The sequence below is a fragment of the Thunnus thynnus genome, chromosome 7, assembly GCF_963924715.1.
Source record: "Thunnus thynnus chromosome 7, fThuThy2.1, whole genome shotgun sequence".
Taxonomy (NCBI): domain Eukaryota; kingdom Metazoa; phylum Chordata; class Actinopteri; order Scombriformes; family Scombridae; genus Thunnus; species Thunnus thynnus.
This window is the reverse complement of record NC_089523.1, coordinates 6,231,151-6,251,304: the sequence shown is the minus strand read 5'-3', so window position 1 is coordinate 6,251,304 and position 20,154 is coordinate 6,231,151. Positions and strand designations below refer to the sequence as shown.

Sequence of the window (20,154 nt, the reverse complement as noted above, 5' to 3'; positions counted from 1 at the left end):
ACCTGACTGTAGTTTCAAGACAGACTTGAAAAATTGTGAACATGCCCTTTAAGTTTAATAAGTCATGATATAATGTTAGATAGAGGGGGGAACAGAATTAACTACTTTTTGTGAGTTGATCAGCAACATTATGTTTTTGCTATAAGATACTGCAATTAATGCATGTTAAATTATTAATTAGAATTTAATACTATATATTGTTTTTATTTTTTCTATTTTCACAGTACAATTAATGTTGTTTAAGTTTTAAGCAAAAGACTAATTTTATGTTGTAAATTGTTTCCTAGAAATAGACACTCTAATAAAATATAATTACATTTATGTTTTATGTACATTTTTTTCTTTCCATCACTGATCAGATGATGGCTTATGACAGTGATTCCCAAACTTTTTTTAAAACATAAAACCCCTTTATAGGTGGGAAACTAAACACACACATAGGCAGCAAATACACACCATTTTCAGCTTGATGCAAAATATGTGACATACGTACCTGGTCTGACATCAGTAGTAAGTTAAATAATATTGGCCAATCCTAAATCACTCCAAAAGTTTTAGGTTCTATTATATTGAAGTAGTATATTGGCAGTAGGTCAAATGCATTTCTTTAGTTCTCTAAAAAAGTAGCGTTAGCTTACGTTTTCAAGGACAAAAAAACACAACATCACATTGATTCAGTTTTTCTTTTACCTCTTTGAGTCCCTTGAAATAGTGCAGTTCAGTATAAATGCAGGCTAAAGAGGATGTCTCAAGTGTCTCTTCACCTCTCTTGGCACTATTGCAGCAATCGGCAGTTTTTCCTGCAGATGAGGCATTCAGGTGTGGGACAGCTAGCTTCACCTGACTTCATTTGGTCGTCTAAAGTTGTCCTGAGTGCTGAGATGCATCAACTTTTCTTCAAGTTCGTCTTAGAGTGACATTTCCTTCCATCACTGCTCTGACAGTGGTTATTACTGACTGCTGTGCATTTGGAAAGTGTTGTTACGTTTCTATGACATGCCAGTGAGCAGACTTGAGCTCACAGTGTGTTTTTCTTCATGAATAAACAGATGGATATTAGCAGCATCAGCTATGACAACAACAACCAAGTGCTTGTCCCCAGTCACTGATAATAATCAAGATAATTGGACTGACACAGGGCTTTAAACAGAGACTAAATGAAATCTCATGCCTGTCACCACTCATCTCCTCTACCTGCATCTGCACACAAACACACACCTTTCAATTACTAAACCTGCAGGGCCCATCATTGACTAAGCCACAGGTTCAGGTTTATTACTCTAATACCATATCAACATGGTACGGATGGAGAACAAACATATACAATATAATGACAAGACAGTAGCATCAGGTATGAATGAAGTCCCACATTATTACTTGAACAAAGGTTCTTTGAGAGGGCCATTAATTTAGATGTAACTCTTATTCATTGATTTTTTTTGGCCTTTTAGGGGCAGAAGAACAAGGTGAAAACACAATATTGACACATTATCACCTTATAATGTTGTGATGGCAAATGTATAAGCAAACTGTGTAAGCTAATGTTACATTTTGAATGATGTTTCTGGCCACCTGATGTATGTAAGTCCAACGTTGACTCTCCACCAGCTCCTGAGGAATATTTAGCTCTTTCGCTACGAAATGTTCCAATATTGTTCTTCATATAGTTGCTAACTTTGTCAGTCTGGCCTTTGGTGCTGGGCAGGTAGCGTACAGAGGGTTTATTAGGGCTTTTTTGCTAAAAACTGAGACTGGAAACAAGGATGATGAGAGTCGAGTTGCTGGCTGAAAAACCAAAACAATGAGCTAAAAGAGGCTAAATAACTGCAGATTTGGATGATAATTCTCTGTGGATTTGTCACTATGAGTGACACATTACATAAAATAATTTGATCTATTGTCTACATAGAAATATTGATTAGTGAAGCTTTAAATATAGATAGCCTAAATAGTATTTTAGTGTGCATTTGTTACTATTCCTCATGTTCATACAAAACACATTATGCTGTTTCATTACCAAGGCTGCAGACCTTCTGATTAGTTATTTTTGTTTTATGCTAAACTAGCATTGCTTTGTTAACGCTAATGCTAATTCATTCTTAACCCTGAAACCATTTGCCCAAACTCCTAAATCATACTACTACTGTACTAGCAGTTCTATTGTCAACCTATAGGTTTAACCCATTATATCCACCTGTAAGACAGCAGACTGACAGACAGAAAAGGTACAGAGGCAGCTGTACTTTGGAGTACTTCTGACATTTTTCTATTCTTGTTAAGAGATATGGCACTGATGAAGACAGACACACAGAGCAGAGTGCAGTTGTCTCCAGAGGCCTGTCTGCACTTCTTACCAGCGATTACATCAATCAGTCTCAAAGTACGACAAGCACTTCCTACACTGTAGCAGTTACTGGGAGGCAGGGAGACTTTCTCGAGACACCTTTACTTAATATTCATCAGAACAAGGGCTGTGTCAGCACGGACAGATGGCGCTCTGCTCAACAGGGCTCAGTGCTGCTCAAGTGCCCAATACAGATGAGCGACTGCAGCGGAGTTTAATGAGAGGAGGTACTACACAGAGAGGAAAACATCAGAGTTTTGTCTTTTTGTTTGAACTCAGTCTCGTTATATGCAAGAACACACTCAGATAGGCACACAGTCACGCAAACGTGTTGATAACCCAGTTGTGTAACAGGATATCAAGGTGGTGGTGTTACATGTCTATTGTTATAAAGTCGCAGTCAGATTAGAGTGGATTACAGATTATATGGGAGGTATGAAAAATAAAAGAAGCTTAAAATGTGTTAAATTATATCTGCAACACACACGCTCACACACAAAGGCAACTTTCTCTGTCTCTCAAGAGAAGGTCTCCCGCTCCCACCTGGAACTCACCGAGGGACAGACCTGCAGCCTACTTAACGAATGAACTCATTTAGCTAATTAAGCTTTTACCATTGCACTCTCCCCCTATTACAGTCCAGATGCTCTCCTCTCATTCACAGACAGCAAAACAACAGAATGAAGGTGTGTGTATGTGTGTGTGTGTGTGCATAATATGAATGAGGAAGCACCAGAAGGAGGGGACAGTCACACATGCAATCACAAAATTGAAACTGTGAAAAAGGTGCATGGTTGTAGTTAATTACTGAACTGTTGCGATAAACACTCCCAATGAGAAACTATAGCAACACTGTTTTAGTTCACTTACATGCTGTTGTGATGCTGAATTGCTGCAATCTACTAGATAAAATATTTTTGGCTTTTTCAGGTTTACAGCACTTTGACAGTTGTATCAAACATTAGAGATTCACATGAAGGCCTCATATTGACCTGCTAAACCCAAGACCTCAACAGAGACTGTCCATCCAATTATAGCTGAGCAAATGCAACTAAGCATGGCAGTCATGTCAAGCTTTGGATGCCAAAACTGTCTTCTTCTCCTGAGTTTGGAGGGTGTTGTCTTTTTTAGCTTTACAAAAACAGTGAAAAAAAACAGCAAAAGTGTAAGGAATTAATTAAACAGTGCGTTTGTCTGCTCTAACATGAGCTGCTAACTTTAGCATGTCCAGCTAATACTAGCATATTATTACCAGTAACCTAGTGTAATTTTCAAATCAAAGAGGAATATCAACAGCTAACTACATGACATTATGTTCGCACTGAAACATTGAGACTGTGAGAGCCATGATGCCACTATATCAGAGTTTATAATGTTAGCAGCTCTGTTCTGCTCTTTACTTGGTTTGGGGAAGTTTAGACTCCAGCGACTAGCAACTAGCAATCCTGCTGTTCATTAGACAGCTTTGGGGCATATTTTAGTATCTTCGTTGATACATTTGAGACAATAGTTAATGGTTAAAACATTTTTTACTCTAGTCATTTTTTGTGTACCAAACAACCTACATGTATACCTCATCCACCCTTCAACCAACAATATCCAAATGTATTCGATGCCCTTTTTTGCTGCAGCTTCTGTTGAAAGTTGATGAAATAGGTGCATTTTCACAGTGTACAGTGTAGTGCAAAGACACAAGCTTTGACAAAAAATGTCTTCTCTGATAGCAACAATTATACTTCATTAAATGCTTAATAGTAAGTAGGACTGGGACATATCAAACTTTAGGGTACATATATGGATACTGCAGTATAGAGCATTGAGGAACCTTCCAGACAAAAGCAGGGTTGGAAACAAATATTACATATAGAGCCTTTGACTCTCTAAGCTATAAAAAGATTTGGGACAAAATGAACTAACTTGAACATTATTGTGGCATTACTGTGTGTGCTTTCCCACTGGGAGTATCAGTGGAAGACAAAAACAACACTCCAGGTGCTTTCCAGCTGTTGCCGAGGGGAGAGAAGAGGACAGACAGGAAAGAAACACAGCTGCAGAGTAACAGATGTCCTGGGAGACAGAAACCACAAAATGATTGCGAGACAATAAGTCGTCTTCAGCAAAATACTTGTTTGTTAAAATCTCATTTATTCATCCCTGATATACAAAACAAAGTTTAATTTTTCTGTGTGAAAAATAGCTCTGGATTTTGTTCAGCTCTGTCTGGTTTGGCCCTCAGGGTTCGTCGTAGTGGAGGCCCTCCAGTATGTACAATGTACAGTCCTTAAGAGCCCTAAGGAGCGGATAAAAGATAACCCTCAGTAACTGATGTGAGGAGGTGGTCTTATCAAAGCCCCTCAGACTAAAGGAGAAGACAGAGGGGAGCATGATAAAACAGACTCAGCATCAGTGCTTTGGGGGGGCTTGTATAAGAGCGCCAGCTACCATTTATGTAGCAGGATTCACCAGAGAGCCTTTTAAGACCAGACGGGGAAGGTTTCCCAAAGCCAAGGTTTCAAAATCTAAACCACACCTTAAGGTGCAAACAGTGTCTTAAATATTTTAATGCTGATTTTAGTGAGATTCTGACAGCGTTTATTGAGGCTTCTGGGAAATCTTCCCCCTTCAATCGTCAATCAAACATCACTTTATCACACAAAAGCTCCCGTGTGAGCGTCAGTTCTCCTCATATACATACATCTTTTTACACTTTTCAGGTTTCTTTACAAAAATAAGGTTATCTTGCATTCATGTCATCAATTAAAACTGGGTTACAAAGTGAGATGAACAACTGTTATTGCACAAATTGATTACCTACAAGGAGATCATCCATAAAAAGAATGAAAAAAAAAAATTACAACTTCTACTTTGATTAATACAGACTAATAAATATGCGTCTACCTTGGTCTATATCTGTCTGGTAGCAAATGAGATGAAAAACTCTGAAATGTCCGCGGAGGGGAAGGCTCTGGCAGAAGGCAGAATAATGAAAATCAATGAAAAGCACAAACAAATGAACAAAACCAAATCACACGAGTGGATCTCGGTCAGTCCCCGGGGCGAGCAGATTGGAGGGAGGGGGACGATGACGACAGGTTGCCATGGTGATAATTGCACACCGCGCTGACACATCATCCACCTCGCTTACATATTTGTCTCTGAGTGTGTGTGTGGAAAGTGCCTCGTCTACATGCATATGACTAGAAAACCACATCCGAACATTTGGATGTCGATTGCTTATTCCAGCTGACAAAGAAGAGGAGTCGATGCAGGCACTTGTAGAATGACCATGTCACCAACAGACCACATGCTGGTCCCTTCAACATTAACTTCCCTTGGCTTTACAAATACATTTTTTTTTCCTATTAGGCAGCCAGTGCCAGGCTTCACCGCATTAGTGTTATTTATAATGTACAAATGTCTGAGTTTCGACATGGTTGAAATGTTTCAGACAGCATGTCAAAAGATAAAAAACATAAAAGGCAGCACAAAAATCAGTAATCAATCATCAATAATGAAAAAAAGACAAATATAAAACAAGCCCCTAAATCTCTTAGAGAATAGTCAACAATTAAGGATTGATTAAGACATTAAATTATGATTTTATATTACAGCCATGATGTTAAATATATTAATCTGTGAGTATAACTTTGCTAACCCAAAAGACGCCACCCCCAGTCCAAAATTAGGCCATGAATAAAGCTCATTGCATGAATGAAAGATGCCAATCAAAGTGGAAATCTCAATCTACTTTAAGTACAAAAGAAGAGACAGAAAAGATACACATAACATACAGGCAGAAGATGTTGAATATACTAAAATGCAACATCATTCACTCGTCCCATATTAGTTTTTGTCAAGCGTTTTGTTTTTGGTACATTTCGATCGTAAAAAACTAATCCCACATGCACTCCCTACTGCAAAGCCATGCTGTTAACTGTGTGTGTGTGTGTGTGTTTTACTTTCAGCGGCAACTAGCGAGACAAGACACCAAAAATAAAATCCATGCAACGCATCGAATGTGGAAACGACAATGGAGTTGTGCGTATTTAAGGCATTCAAACAGTAGAGCAATTCTGTGGGTGGTAGTGGGCATCCTTTCCAAAAAAACAACATAAAAACTAAAAAAGGAGTGTGTTTTAAAGTTGGGATAAACGACATTCAGCCCCACTAGATGTCAGATAACAACGATTCCCTATGTCAAGATATAGTGGAGTAATGAGAGTGAAGTCACTCCCTCTATGTGTGTTGTAATCCCAGCTTCTCTTTTCTTTGTTTTGAAAGCCGGTCGGGCCGCGCGTGCACGTTTGTGCATGTGAACGTGCATGTTAGTGCATGTGAGTCCCTCAGCATCCTCTGCGTCCACTTCCAACATGGCAGCCGCATCACAAACATCACAAAGATCCATATTTGACAATTTGACAGTTAGATCTGAGTTTCGTGAGCTGTCTCTTCAGGGGCTTTCTTTTTTCCCCCACCAACTTTATTGAGAAAACAACGCGCATGTTTGTTTTGGTCTGAGATGCTGGTGCTAGTGCAAGTGGGGCCGAATGTCATATATTGCACCTTTAAAGGATGTATTTCGGGCGAGTAGCCCACACAAGTGTAAAAAGGAAGCCGAAGAGAAACGGAGGGATGGAGGAGAGGGAAAACAAATCAATGTTTTTCTGTCGATGAGTGGACAGCACACCGACAAGCTTCAAGCATTATGGCAGATATGAATTATTAAATACACAGTACTTATATGTTATCTGTCATGTCAGACTGATTGCTGACTCAGAAACCATGCTGTCATTAAAACTTGGCTCGAGTTCAAGTTTAAATCAGTCAACCACGCTGGGTAGTAGCAGGAGCAAATATTTAGTGGTAATTTGGATTTATAGTGGTAAACCAGCTGATTTTTAAATAGTTGCAATTCATCTTGGACTACTAACTAATAGTCACTTATGGATTTTTACACCTGTTCAGTTCACTCAGGCTCTTCGTCCGCATTAATCAAGCCGATACTGCTCACATTCTGTCATCTAGTGCTGTGTATGTTGAGACCAGTGTCTGCCTCAGCCTTGGACCGTTACATCATATAGCTGGTGGTGGTGGTGGGGGGGCTACTGTGTCTCTGATAGTAATGGAGGTTAGCTAACATGGCGATCAAAGGCAGATTGATGAGAGGGCCCAGAGCAGCTGGTTAGGTAATGATGTCTTCATTCTTTCAGCCATCCATTTACTCCCCGTTCTTCCTCCCTCCCTCACTTCCTGCCCTCTCCATCCGCCCAACCTTCTCTGGAACGGTTATTAAGAGCTATATTTAGATAAGCAGAAAACCTCGACTCTCGGAGCGCATCACCGCCATCGTTGTGTGTGTTTCTATGTGTCTCCTGTGTATGTAAGGCTCTAGCTACCGTATGAAAGGAGTGTACATTATGAAAAGGGCTACAGGTACTTCCGCCGCTGCCAACAGGCATGTCTGGTTGCATAGTCTGTACTCTCAACCTGACCATTAAGACTCGCAGTGACGAGATGAGAATACCAAGAAAAAGAGAGAGAAATGGAAACATGAGAATACAGAAAACTAAGGCATCTGTCCCCATGTGAGTCCAATCCTTGTCAAAGGGACAAACTGTAGTGAAATTTACAAAGAAATGGCGCCATAGCAAATTCCAGTTAAACCCAGACAACTTGATCAGTCGGCAATAAAATTATTCAAGCAGGAAATCAAAGACTGAAATGTGTTTAAAAGGCGATAAAAAAAATAGTCGTTTGCTACCTCCCTCTTCCAAATACATGCACACTCATCATTTTCTCATTTCATACACTCACACTTGTAGCACACGCATACATTATTCTTCCTTGTCGTCAATGCTGAATTTCTCTACTCAAGTGGAAGACTCATTCAAAAGATAACTTTTGTAGGTCCTGTCGGTTCAAACTTTAACTCTAAAGATACACGAGCTAAACAAAGTCTTCTAAAAAAAAAAAAAAAAAAAAATCCCTTTTTTTAAGATTTCAACCCAGTCCCTTGATTACCATGTTGACCATTGACTATGTGTCTTTTTTTCTCCTCCCCCCCAAATCCACATTCTCTCTGCTGTGGGTTCCCGAGGGTAAATGGAGAGCAGGGCACAGGTTGAGTTGTGTTCCGCTCCCCCGTGGAGTGTCTGGCTTTGTCAGTGCGAGGCTCCTACAGAAAGCACTGGGTGGTCCGTGAAGTGAAGGAGTGCTGGAGGTGGAGAGGAGGAGATGAGGAGAGAGATGAGGAGTTGTGAGGAGGCTGGAGTAGCAGTAGAACTCTTTCCAGAATTAAATATTGATCCTAAGCCCTGAGGATTTTTGCATGTTTGTGGCTTTGGGGGATTCAAGACCTCAATGCCTCCTCCTCCTTTTCTTCCTCCACCTGCCCTACTCCCTCCTCCTCCTCCTCCTCCTGCTCCTCTACTTTCCCTCACTGGGACTTCTCGTCGGACTCGGAGGGGGTGTGTTCGCGGGGCAGCGACATGCTCTTGTGGCGGTCCCACAGCTTGTGGAGCTCAGTGACCTCGTTCTCGCTGCTGCTGGTGCCGCTGTCCCGGAAGCTGGCCAGAGGAGGACGCACCTTCACACCCTTCACTGTCACAGAACCCTCGATGGCCTTGCGAAGCTGGACGGAGAAAGACCAGACAGTTAGAAAAGAAGGTTCAGAAACTCATGAAGTTGTCACCATAATTTAGGTACATGCCTCACCCAACTAACAGACTTTTCAAAATGGTAACCCCAACACTGCACTGGCCTTGCTCTTCCGTGCAAGATCATGTTTTTAGTTTACAATCTGATTTGCTGGCATACAAGCCATTTTCTGTTTTACACTGGAATCTCTTCTCCAAGATGTAATGGAGGGAAAGATCATGATCAGAGGGCAGTGTGCGCTGGAAAGGAAGGTCAGAGTAACTTTGACTTTCGCTGCGGTCTGCTGAAACATTTCACTGAATAAGAGAAAGGAGAGGATGGAATGACTGCACATCTATTAATCTCTGCTGCTCACCCTGCCACCTACACGCAGCAGAAATGAAGGGAGATCTAAAAAACATCCAAACACGGGGTCAGACCTCCTTCTGCTACAGTACATACTGCAGTCCCCCTTTCAGAAATGTTCATAAAGGAATCATTTATAGGAAAAAATCAAAGCGGATGAAACAGGAGATTACACAAACTATATTTTTTTTGGTAAAGGGAGTACTGTAGGTTTAGATTTGATTTCTGCATGTGTTTGATAGAGACTGCATTGCTGCAGCAATTTGACACAAACATAATTCTGTAGCTTTAAAGAAGATTTGTGGTTTTGCAAGCACCATCTACAAACTATATAAAACTTTAAAATTTGGACATAAATTCACATTAATTTAAAAAAAATTCTGCAATTTCAACTGAACTTACTACACTTACTACAACTGTATATAGTTGTAGTAAGTTGTGTGACATAGGATCCATGTCACACAATGTTGAGTTCCAAATGTGTGAGGTCCAAAAGAGGAAACTACCAACCAAACACCATCACCTCTGCATCAATTCTGTTTTTTGACATTTTTGATACAGACCTTGTAGACAAAATGAGATGTTATTGCTTTATTTTACAGGCACTTTATTTCCTAATAGTTTCCTCATAATTTCTTGAAAGTTTCCTAGGAAGAACCATGTCATTTGGTACAAATTATGAGGAAAGTACAGCCAAAAATTTGGACATTTTTAGATTACTTAGTTATGTTGATTTTAAAAGTAGTTCTTGATTTCCAGAATAAGCTGAACACTCTATTGGGCCCATAATTAGTGACAAATTACACAGTTCTTTCCAGGAAAAGTATTAGGGATTTACGGACCCATAAAATAAAGCATTACCAAATAATTTAATCTAGAGGTGATGTTATATGAATGAGAATTTCTATCATTGATAACCATCCAATCAGCTCCACACGATAGATTGGGGCATTGAAGACTAAAGAAATGGCCATTATGCTGAAATCTGTAGACTGTGGTAACCATGGCTGCAGAGGAGTGACGACTATAGGAACAAAACGCTGACACACCAACCTCGTTCTTATTTCTATTTGCAAAGGCACCTTCTTTTGGTCCAGAGAGCAAAACATGCAATCTAGATGCGTTTAGATTTTCATCCATTGAAACAGAAAAACGCATCTATCTTGCATCTTCAAAATGCAGAATCCACTGGCTTTAAACAGCTTTGAAATAATTACCCAAATGTTTGAAAATGTAAAAAAATATTATCCAATCTCCTCAACATTCTGGAATGGGGCGAAAGTTTGTTGCTCTGCAGTGTCTTTAATCCCGTCTCTCTGCGCTCTGCGAGTGTATTATTGAACTTTCTGTTTGGCTGGGACAAGTTTGTCAAGTGGCTGATAGGGTGAAGGATTTGGGCGCTACTGATCCTGTGGCAGCATTGAAAAGAATAGCGTCTGCATTCTGTAGGGTGGAAATAATGCAGCATAATCACACACACAAACATCAGCGCATTTCTTCCCCTCCATAAGGAGCAGCGGGGCTGTGATGTAACAGCGTGTCTGTGTGACAGACAGGCAGACGGGGAGGTGGGGGGGAGGAGGGGGGCTGGGCTTTATCTGCCCTGGCTGGGTTTTTGTCTGCTGGTGGAACGCAGAACAAAACAGCCTAAATGTCAGGAACAGGCAAGCAGCACTGCACTTAGCAACAATGCTCTCACCACTTCCTGGCCAATTCACAAAGAGCGAGGGGTTTTCAGTCAGTTGTTTGTGAGGCAGGAGAGATGGAGAGAGCGAGAGAGAGAGAGCGAGAGAGACAGAGAGATGGAGGGAGGGGGGACAGAGAATAGACAGAGAAAATAAATAGAGACAGCAATATTAAGCAGCCTTTTGTCTGTCACAGTACATAACAGGCAGAGGGAGGAGGAATCATTAATGCTGCCTGAAATGCCTTCTGTGTGTGTGCGCAGCATGGTGACAGCACTCCTGATGTTATTGACAGTGATTTTACAGTTATGAAAGCAGTAAATATGCTGCCTGTGTAAATGATGACAGTCACGACTTGTCAGGCTACGTATCGAAGAAAAGAGCAAAAACTGGATCGTGAGTTTAGATTCACGACATCCGATAAAGCGATGTACAACAATTGTGTGAAAATGCTGCAGAAATAAACAATAAAGACATCCCAAAACGAGCTATAAACGGGGCTCTTACCTCTTTGAGGGACACCACCCCGATGAGCCGACCGATGCTGGTGACGTAGGCGTGGTCGAGGCCCAGCAGGGAGAAGATGGTGTGGGTCTGGAGGAAGACAGCAGAAATGGTTGGAAACAGTCTATGAATAACACTGAAAAAAAAAAAACCCAGCCAGACAATACTGTGCAGGGGTCCTACTTTCAATAGAAAATGAGGTTCAGTTTGGGAACATCTAGAAATGCTCCACTGACTTCAATTATCCAGCACTGACAACCTCATTCACACTGGATAAAATGGGACATGATTGCTTTCGGAAATGTGGCACAGGGACATTCATGGTATTGAGAACAGTTTAGATATCTGCCCGCACTGATTAGAAACTAACACAGTGTGTTCTGATCAAAGTAAAATGAGAAAAGAGACAAGATAGTACGTTGAAAAATCTTCAGTAACATGGCTAGATGATGATGATTAACCATGTTTCAAGCAAAAGGTCTTTATCAGAGGTGATCAGAAACTGGCACATAATATCATAATCCAGGCCTGTCTGATAGAAAGTGCTTTAGATAAAGCTTATCAGTTTGTTAAACTGTAGCAGAGGGAAAAGAACAAATAATCAAGGCTTAATATAAAAGCAGAGGATTAAACAAAATAAAAAATAACACAAATACAGTGAGCAAGAGGAGAAGTATGGCTTATAACACTACTTTGAGCAGTATACATTTTAAAATGCTGTTTTTGTGTGAAAATGATTTGCGTCCATGCTAGTGTCTCCAGGTTGTTTTAGTAGAGACCTGTGGCCAAAGTGAAACACCTGAACAACATTAAAACTAAATCTCCTCTTCTTCATCCTTATTTCAGACACAAAACTGCACATTACAGTCACCATCTGGTAAGAAGGACAAACGTGATTGCAACATCGTCTGTCAAAAGCAACATAAAGACATATGATTGGCTACACTGACATTTAAAATGCATGATCACAGAACAAGTTAGATAACAGAAAGTTGTCTTCTATGCTGCAGTCAGCTGTGACTGGACAGCCGGCCGTTAAAGCCAGTATGAAACACTATCCAGATGTTGTCTGACAAAAATCAACATTTATACATTTATGCTGTGTTTTTGGCTGTATTGACATTTGAATGAACAATCACAGAAAGTTAGAGGCCTTCTTAACTTTACTGACACACAGCCCCGACCCTCACTGAACATCATCAGACAGAGATTTTGCAAAATCTCATTTAACCCTGTACAAGCCAGCGTTTTCAGATTCACAAACTCTGGAGGCCATTTTTAAAAAGCTGTGTTTTGGCTGAGAAAAGGCCGTTTTAGTTTGGACAGAAGGCTGAAACAAAGAGGAAAAGATGCGTTTAGTGTGGACGTACTCTAAAACACATCCATGAAACCAAACTTGTAACCCTTTTCAAGACCAACACAGTCTTTCGTGTGATCTGAATGGAATGCCAGTCAGATGCTGCCTGGTTTTTGTGAATAAATGTACAAGTTTAAACATTTTATAGACCTGAAACACTGTTTTATTTGCTACCAACATGTAATTCTAACTATGTTTTAGCAACGATGCGTATAGAACTCCTGTTGCAGACTGAAGTCTGTGACAGTGATGACCACACATTAACCTGTGACAGCTGCCTCATGAATGAGGTCAAACGCAGGTTGAACATATTAGTGTGATGAGTCTCTTGACTAAAGGGGCTACAGACTCATTTATAAGAAGAGTGCCGAAGCTAATTCCATCATTACATCAAGAAAGTTGCAGGTCTTAAACCGATTGATCCAAACCACCTGCATCAAAGCCATATGAGGATTAGAATTAATACAATATTTATATTCCTCTTTTGTTAGTTTTAAACTCAATAAATGTGAAACACAGATTACAGCTCACACATTTAAAGGCATCAGCAGATTTTGTTTTAAGCCAGTTGTGCTTTTTGTTACTTAGAGCAGCTGTGGACACATCTGTCCCTTAAAGTAGCCCGATCTCTTGAGAGAAACCAAAAGAAGGCCAGAAAGCATGCTATAAAGAAGTGTGCGCATGTAGGATGCACTGGATAAGATGGCTGTATTAATGAAACCTTTTTGCTGTGCTTAGTTTCTTGCTTTAGTTGGAGTTGATGGAACTCGAGTGTGTCTATGTGCTATTAGTGTCATTCATGTCTTCATTTTTTAATTTCTGCTTTGTTTTTTAACTTAATGTTGGAAATGTTGGTTTTGCATGTTTATAGGACCCTGTTTTGCTCCATTTATCCTCTCTGCCCTACTAGTACTGTATTTGCTGATGCAATGACACAATTTCCCCACTGGGATCATTAAAGTTTAATTAAGGGGCAGCACGGTGGCTCAGTGGTTAGCACTGTTGACTCACAGTAAGAAGGTCCTGGTTCGAACGCAGGTCCTTTCTGTGTGGAGTTTGCATGTTCTCCACATGTTTGCATGGCTTTCCACTGGGTGCTCTGGTTACCTCCCACCATCAAAGACATGGATGTTAGGGTTAATACTCCTGTCAGTGCCCCTGACCACTGGTACTTGTAAAAAGAAGTGGAGGTGGTCCCCAGGCGCTACACTGTGGCTGCCCCCTGCTCCTAGTTTGTGTGTATAGGATGGGTCAAATACAGAGGATCATTCTCCCCACGGGGATCAATAAAGTACTTCTTCTTCTTTCTTTTTCTTAATCTTATCTCCACTGTTAGAGTTACCATGGAGGAATGTGGCCACATGCAGCTAAAAGCAAAAAGAGCAAGAGGTCAAAAACTTCAGTGGCGGATCAGAAGGTTGCAGGCCTGATGCCAACTGGACCTTTTTGTTTTAGACCCTTTTAGTGTTTAATGGGACTTTCTGTGTAGCCAGAATAGGCATTGGGGACTGTGAAATTGATCCCACTGTGCCAAGCAAACAGAGGCTGTGCCAAGGAAAAGATTGTTAAGTGTTTTCAGGCCAGGGCCAGCAGTAACATAATCTGTCTAAGAGTTTCCCCACAGGAGGATATAGTAGCTTCTCTGGGGATGGAATCAGCTCACCTCCAATTCAACCCATTCACATCCATTTAAACTGCAGTTCACTGATTAAAGGTGCTACTAATAGCATTTTACAATCAATTGATCATCAGCGCAGTCATTTGAGACATTAGAGACTCTAAACAAACAAGAGTCACACCAATAGCCAACAACCTCTGTTTGTATAGAGAAGCATTGCCAGTACAAGAAGCTACGAATAATCACCAACATATTCTCATCTGTTTATTGTATCATAATTATGTATTGTTTAAAAATGATCCCATTTCACCTTTAAAGTGTCAGTTCACCAAAATGATAAAATATGAGCCATGCACATATTCTTTTGGTTTCATTAGCCTTGCTTTTAAAATATCATATTTTTAAAACATCATTGAGATTTCAACCAACAATCCGGTAGTGTAGGGCTGAAAACATTAGATGATTAATCATGATTGACAGAAAACTAATTGGCAGCTACTTTGATAGTTGATTAATACCTCCTGTGTTTTTCAGGCGGCATTCTCTGGTTTTATTTCTCATATTAGAGGATTTTCTGCTTTTCTCTTTATTACATTGTGAATATCTTTGGGATTAGACTGTTGGTTTGAGAAAATAAGTCATTCAGTCAGTCACAATTTTTTGATATTTTTAAAATGGTTAATCAATTAATCGAGTTAATAATGAAGTAATGCTGTGTATATTTCCAAAAAACGACCCTCAAATGAAGAAACAGTCAGAAAGAAATCTGTTGACAGTGAGGTCTGAATTATTTGGAGTATCTGGGACATTGTTTCCAGAAAGAATCTGCTGTTGAATTTTTTAAATGCAATTTCTGAATGCTTTGAGTGCCACAAATGATATTACGTTCACCCTCCATTGTATTGGAGTAGTGGCAGAAATGTCAGACCACCTCTGTGTGGTATGGCCCTCAAAGTCACTACATCTCAACCCAAATGAACATCTACAAGAGATTTTGGAGCAACATGTTAGACAGTTTCAACCACCGTCATCAAAACACCAAATGAGTGAACATTGATTGGAAGAATGCTGCATCCTTCTAGCTGAGCACTGAAGGTGTTGTGGAGACTTGTCGTGACCCCACAACTTACTAATACACTTAACATAAACTTTCATTTGTCACCCATCTGTTTATTTATTTTATTTTGTAATTTTGGTGTACCAACCCTTTAAAGACATAGTGAAATATAAGTACTAATCCTGTGTGTCTGTGTTAATGGTTCATCTATCTCTTGTTATAGGCCAAATATTTGTTATATGTGTGATATATACATATGTGTGTGTGTGTACATCATATATATGTTTGTGTCTTTTCTCTCTACAAGATATTTTTACTGATTCATTCATGAACTTGGGGCTGTATCCATATATTTATTCAATTAAAGCAATATCAGAATTTGAGATGCGTTTTTGGATTTCAGTTAGCAAAAACCTTTCCAGAGAATGCGTTTGAGGTCTGATTCATTCATTTCCCCTTTGTCCTCCGCCTCCGGATGCATCAATGCAGGTGAGGGAGGTGTTGGTGGAGGCCAAAAGTGCTGCGATACAGCCTCCATTTCACTGTCGCTTCTGTGCTGAATATCTACAACAACAGCTTCAAGAGTCCTTTTTTTGATGAAAATGTACACAGTCAGTCTTGTTACCCACTACCTCAAATGAACTAATGTGTGGCAGCGGCCCTGGGCCAAAACCCAGACAACAGTGACTGAAGAAACATATTCTCATGTAAATATTCAGAGAAAACAGATTTGTCTGTTCCAAAAGGGCCCGCAGACAAACACAGACAACAAGAGTAAACAGCATGGGATAAATGGAAGCTAGATCCAGAGAGCAGGGCAGGGATGTAGAGAGAATAACTTCAGTCACACACACACACACACACACACACACACACACACACAGAGAAACACACATGCCGGCATACAGCACGGGCAGTGGCGGCGGGCGGGCGGTGTTTAATATGCTGAAGGAGATTGTGCGTGGTATTGGCTTTTGGCAGTGTGCAGCGGAGGGAGGGGAAGGAGATGGATTGGTGCAGGATCCCTCTCTTAAATGTTTAAAAAGTATTCACACAGAGCCCAGAGGATGAGGGAGGGAGAGAGAGAGAGAAGGTAGCGTTATGAATGGAGGACATTAGGCGCTGCCACAGCCACTGGCAAACCACAAAGAGTGAGGGTGTGTGTGTGTGTGTGTTTGTGTGCGTATGCTTGGTAGGAAGTGAGTTTCAACACTGAAATGTGTTTTGTGTGTGCGCTGGTCTCTTCCAGCGTTTGTGACGGTGCCGCAGTAAGAAAACTAAATCAACACGAGCTCTAAAGAGCTAAAGCTCCCTTCTTTACTTAATCTTCTCTTTCTCCTTCACGCAGTAGGGGAGACTTGGCTTGAGTGTGAGGTGTTTGCATGCTTCTTCAATGTCACTACACACAACAGGAGCATCAGTAGTATCTGCAGTGCTGGAACTGGTGGCACTTCACTTTCCAAGAGCTTCTGTTTGTATTGTGGAATGAAGCTGGCGTCACACTGGTACTTGAATGACAAAGACTAAAGCATAAAAGAAAACTTTCCCATTTCCAGAGAACAAAATGCTGAAGATTTATGAATTTCCTAATCACAGAATCCTTTGTTTTCCTTTTATGACTCGTTTCCGCCCACAGGACACTAGCAATGTGTAGGACTTACACAGACTGCAACTGCTAATACTACAGTATGAAATGTTAATTGTGGTCATTTTCAAAAATAATCTAGGCACAATGCACAGCAGAGTATACAAGGGAGCCCTGAAAATATGGCTTCATTGTAAGTATTTAGTTATTAAAAGTTTAACACTCAAAACCTCCTGATTGGTCCTCAGCAGTATGTGACATCACCAATATGATGTCTGCTTACCTTCAAAGCAGTCTGTCAGTTCAAAAATGTATTAAATCCTTTAAAACTTTATGTCAAAAGTCATTGCAAGGGTCTAAAGATCAACAGTAGTTCATTTGTCCAGATTTAGGAGACCCCCCCCCTCCCGAAAGGTATTCAGGTTTAAAGGGTTAATTGGCTATGCAGGTAAATTCTGTTTCTTCCAGAAGTCAGTGGTGAATTTTTTGATGATCTTTAACAAAGTCCATTCTGTCTCATTTAGTGTGTCTGAGCAGTGACTAAAAGTCATAACTTGTAACTTCCAGACGGTTATGGAGCTTGTTTTCTTCTTTGACATTATTACTATTTTTAGGATGGTTTTATGACTTTCAGTGCATCATTTTGATCACATAAATCAATAAATAAGTGATAAATGCACTTGTTCATATAATCCTTCATCCTTCATAATTATTGTGCAAGGATACATAATTCTGCTCTAATATGAGAATCACACAGAGGTTGAACAACAGCTGGATCTACAATCAGACCTTATGCAGCGACGTGCGCTCCACCAGCTGGAACGGGGCGGGGTCGATCTTGCAGTTGTTGAAGTTGACCTGCTCATCAAGCTGATTCTCTTCCCACTCTGCAATCTGTAGAGCACACAAAGGAGGAGGGAGTGGAGTGATGAGAATTAAACAACATCACTGAAGAACTGCCAACAAAATGAGGAACAAAAAAAGAAGAAGCTACCCTAAAGGGCCCACCCATAAAGTTTTTGACTGTCTGACTGGAAATCTTGGAGTGACAGCATGCTTAATAGATGCTGCTAACAGACCATGCCTTTATGTGTGCTGTCAGTCACTAATCAGAAGACAAAGGCATCAAATAATACCATACCACCTCCTGACAAATCACCTCCCTCTGATAGACAATCAATGGACCGGGCAATGCGCTGAATGACTCTATAAATCATATGAGACCTACAACGATGGACGGCGAGGAAGGTGAATGGCGAACAAGGAAGGGAGAGGTAGTGAGACGCGATGACAAGGCAGACGTATGAGAAGTGAGCGATGAGTGATTCCGAGAGGAAAAAGAGGGGATAGAGGGAGAAATTGAGAGGAATATGAGGCTGACAGAGAGGAAATGAGAGGTGCTGTTGATGGATGAATTATGAATGATGTCATATCCAAAAATATAAGAGTCCAGGGTAATCGGCCCGTCTGGGGATATTGAGTAATCTGAAAAGTAGAGTCTGTCAGAACGTGATGTCATCAAGTGCAAGCTGAGATTCAGCTTAGACAAATATAGTCAAATATAGACCGACACCAAGAATCCAAAGTTTTCTGGTACAGTAGCTGGTATTAAAGGGTAAGATTGGTGATATTTTATAATTTTCTTATTGCTAAAAAATCTCATAAAAAGACAAAAAACTACAATTAACTGATCCTACAGTACTAACTAGAATTGTTTGTGTATCCAAAGCCTGATATATCTTATTCCTCTGTGGCATAGAGGTCTATTATTGTCCAAAAACTATTAAAAACACATAGATGAGCCTGACTGCACTGCACTGCACTGCATTGGCTATTTTGTCCTGTCTGAGTAACATTTACTGAAAACTACAGTGCCAAGCTGTTTTAGCAAATTAGTCAGCCCTTTTTAAAAATGGAACTATGAGCTTGGTGCCACAGACAAGGCAGGAAAGCATTGAAAGAAGAATATATTTTGGATGTTGGTCTTTTCATGAGATGTGCTGATAGTAAATATAAATAAAATATAGAAAAGTGTCAGTCTTGTCCTTTAATACCTATAAATGTGGCAATTTTCAAGCCCCACCAAAAAAATCAATCAAAACTCCTCACTGACTTTCAGCTTTGATGAGTGAATATAATTGGCTTCTTTAAAGCAGGGTGACCCAGGCTATTGTTTCAGTGGCAGGGTACATTTTGAAATACATTAGGCCCTTAAAGAAAGTATTGAAAGTGCAGTATTAAATGGCATTGCACTTCCATGAGATTGGGGGACATGTGAAACAGAAAAAAAAAAAGAAAAAGACCCTTCCTACCTGGCAAATGCTTGTGCCTTGAAAACTCAATGTGCTTGATTTGGAAACCTGGCTTTCTGTTATAAATTGTAATCTCCAAGCCCATGTTGTTCTGGTTGATGTCACTTCTTTCATTTGGCAGATCTTGCTCTAAGTGTAAAATCTGTAGTTTTCCTTTAATAAACAATCAAATAAATACATAAAATGTGCTAAGAAAATAGCATTTATATACAAGACTTGACTAACTTCTTTGTCCAGAGGTTGTAGTTAATCTCTGAGGGAGGGTAAGATTTAACTGTATGAGCTGTTTTCATCTCTGAGCTTGTGATCTCTTAATGCTGCATTCTAATTGGTTTTAAGTTTTGTGCAGCTGCCCGTCTCACCTCTCTGATGGTCATGTCATCCTCCACATCTCCATCGTCCTGCAAAGAGGAAAGAATAGGAGAGCTGTCAGTAAAGAAAACACATTTACAGTACGCACACAGTATCATGAAGAAACCCAAATAGTACAACACAAATACACAAGCAGTGATGGGATGGTAAACAAATGATACATAAACAATGGCGTCCAGTGTGTTATAATCTCAATAAACACTTGTTTGTACTTTTCAACTGTACCAATGGGTCAAATGACACACTGAAAACACATAATCACCCAAGCATCCCATCATAAGCTTTATACTGCGCTGCCGTCTTGAGACAGATGGACAG

The 20,154-nt window shown here is 40.2% G+C and overlaps 1 protein-coding gene across 3 annotated transcripts in view; it reads right to left on the bottom strand.

Moving 5' to 3' along the window:
- Nucleotides 1-4,469: 4,469 nt before the first annotated feature.
- LOC137185691 (chloride channel protein 2-like) overlaps nucleotides 4,470-20,154 on the bottom strand; it is a 161,569-nt gene continuing 145,884 nt past the window's right edge. For all 3 annotated transcript variants that reach the window (XM_067593993.1, XM_067593995.1, XM_067593994.1), the window contains 4 exons: nucleotides 19,827-19,865; nucleotides 17,942-18,046; nucleotides 11,539-11,625; nucleotides 4,470-8,975 (listed from right to left, as the gene is read on the bottom strand). In XM_067593993.1, the coding sequence (XP_067450094.1) occupies nucleotides 8,781-8,975; nucleotides 11,539-11,625; nucleotides 17,942-18,046; nucleotides 19,827-19,865 (426 nt within the window). In that variant the 3' untranslated portion in view covers nucleotides 4,470-8,780. The remainder of the gene's footprint in view (nucleotides 8,976-11,538; nucleotides 11,626-17,941; nucleotides 18,047-19,826; nucleotides 19,866-20,154) is intronic.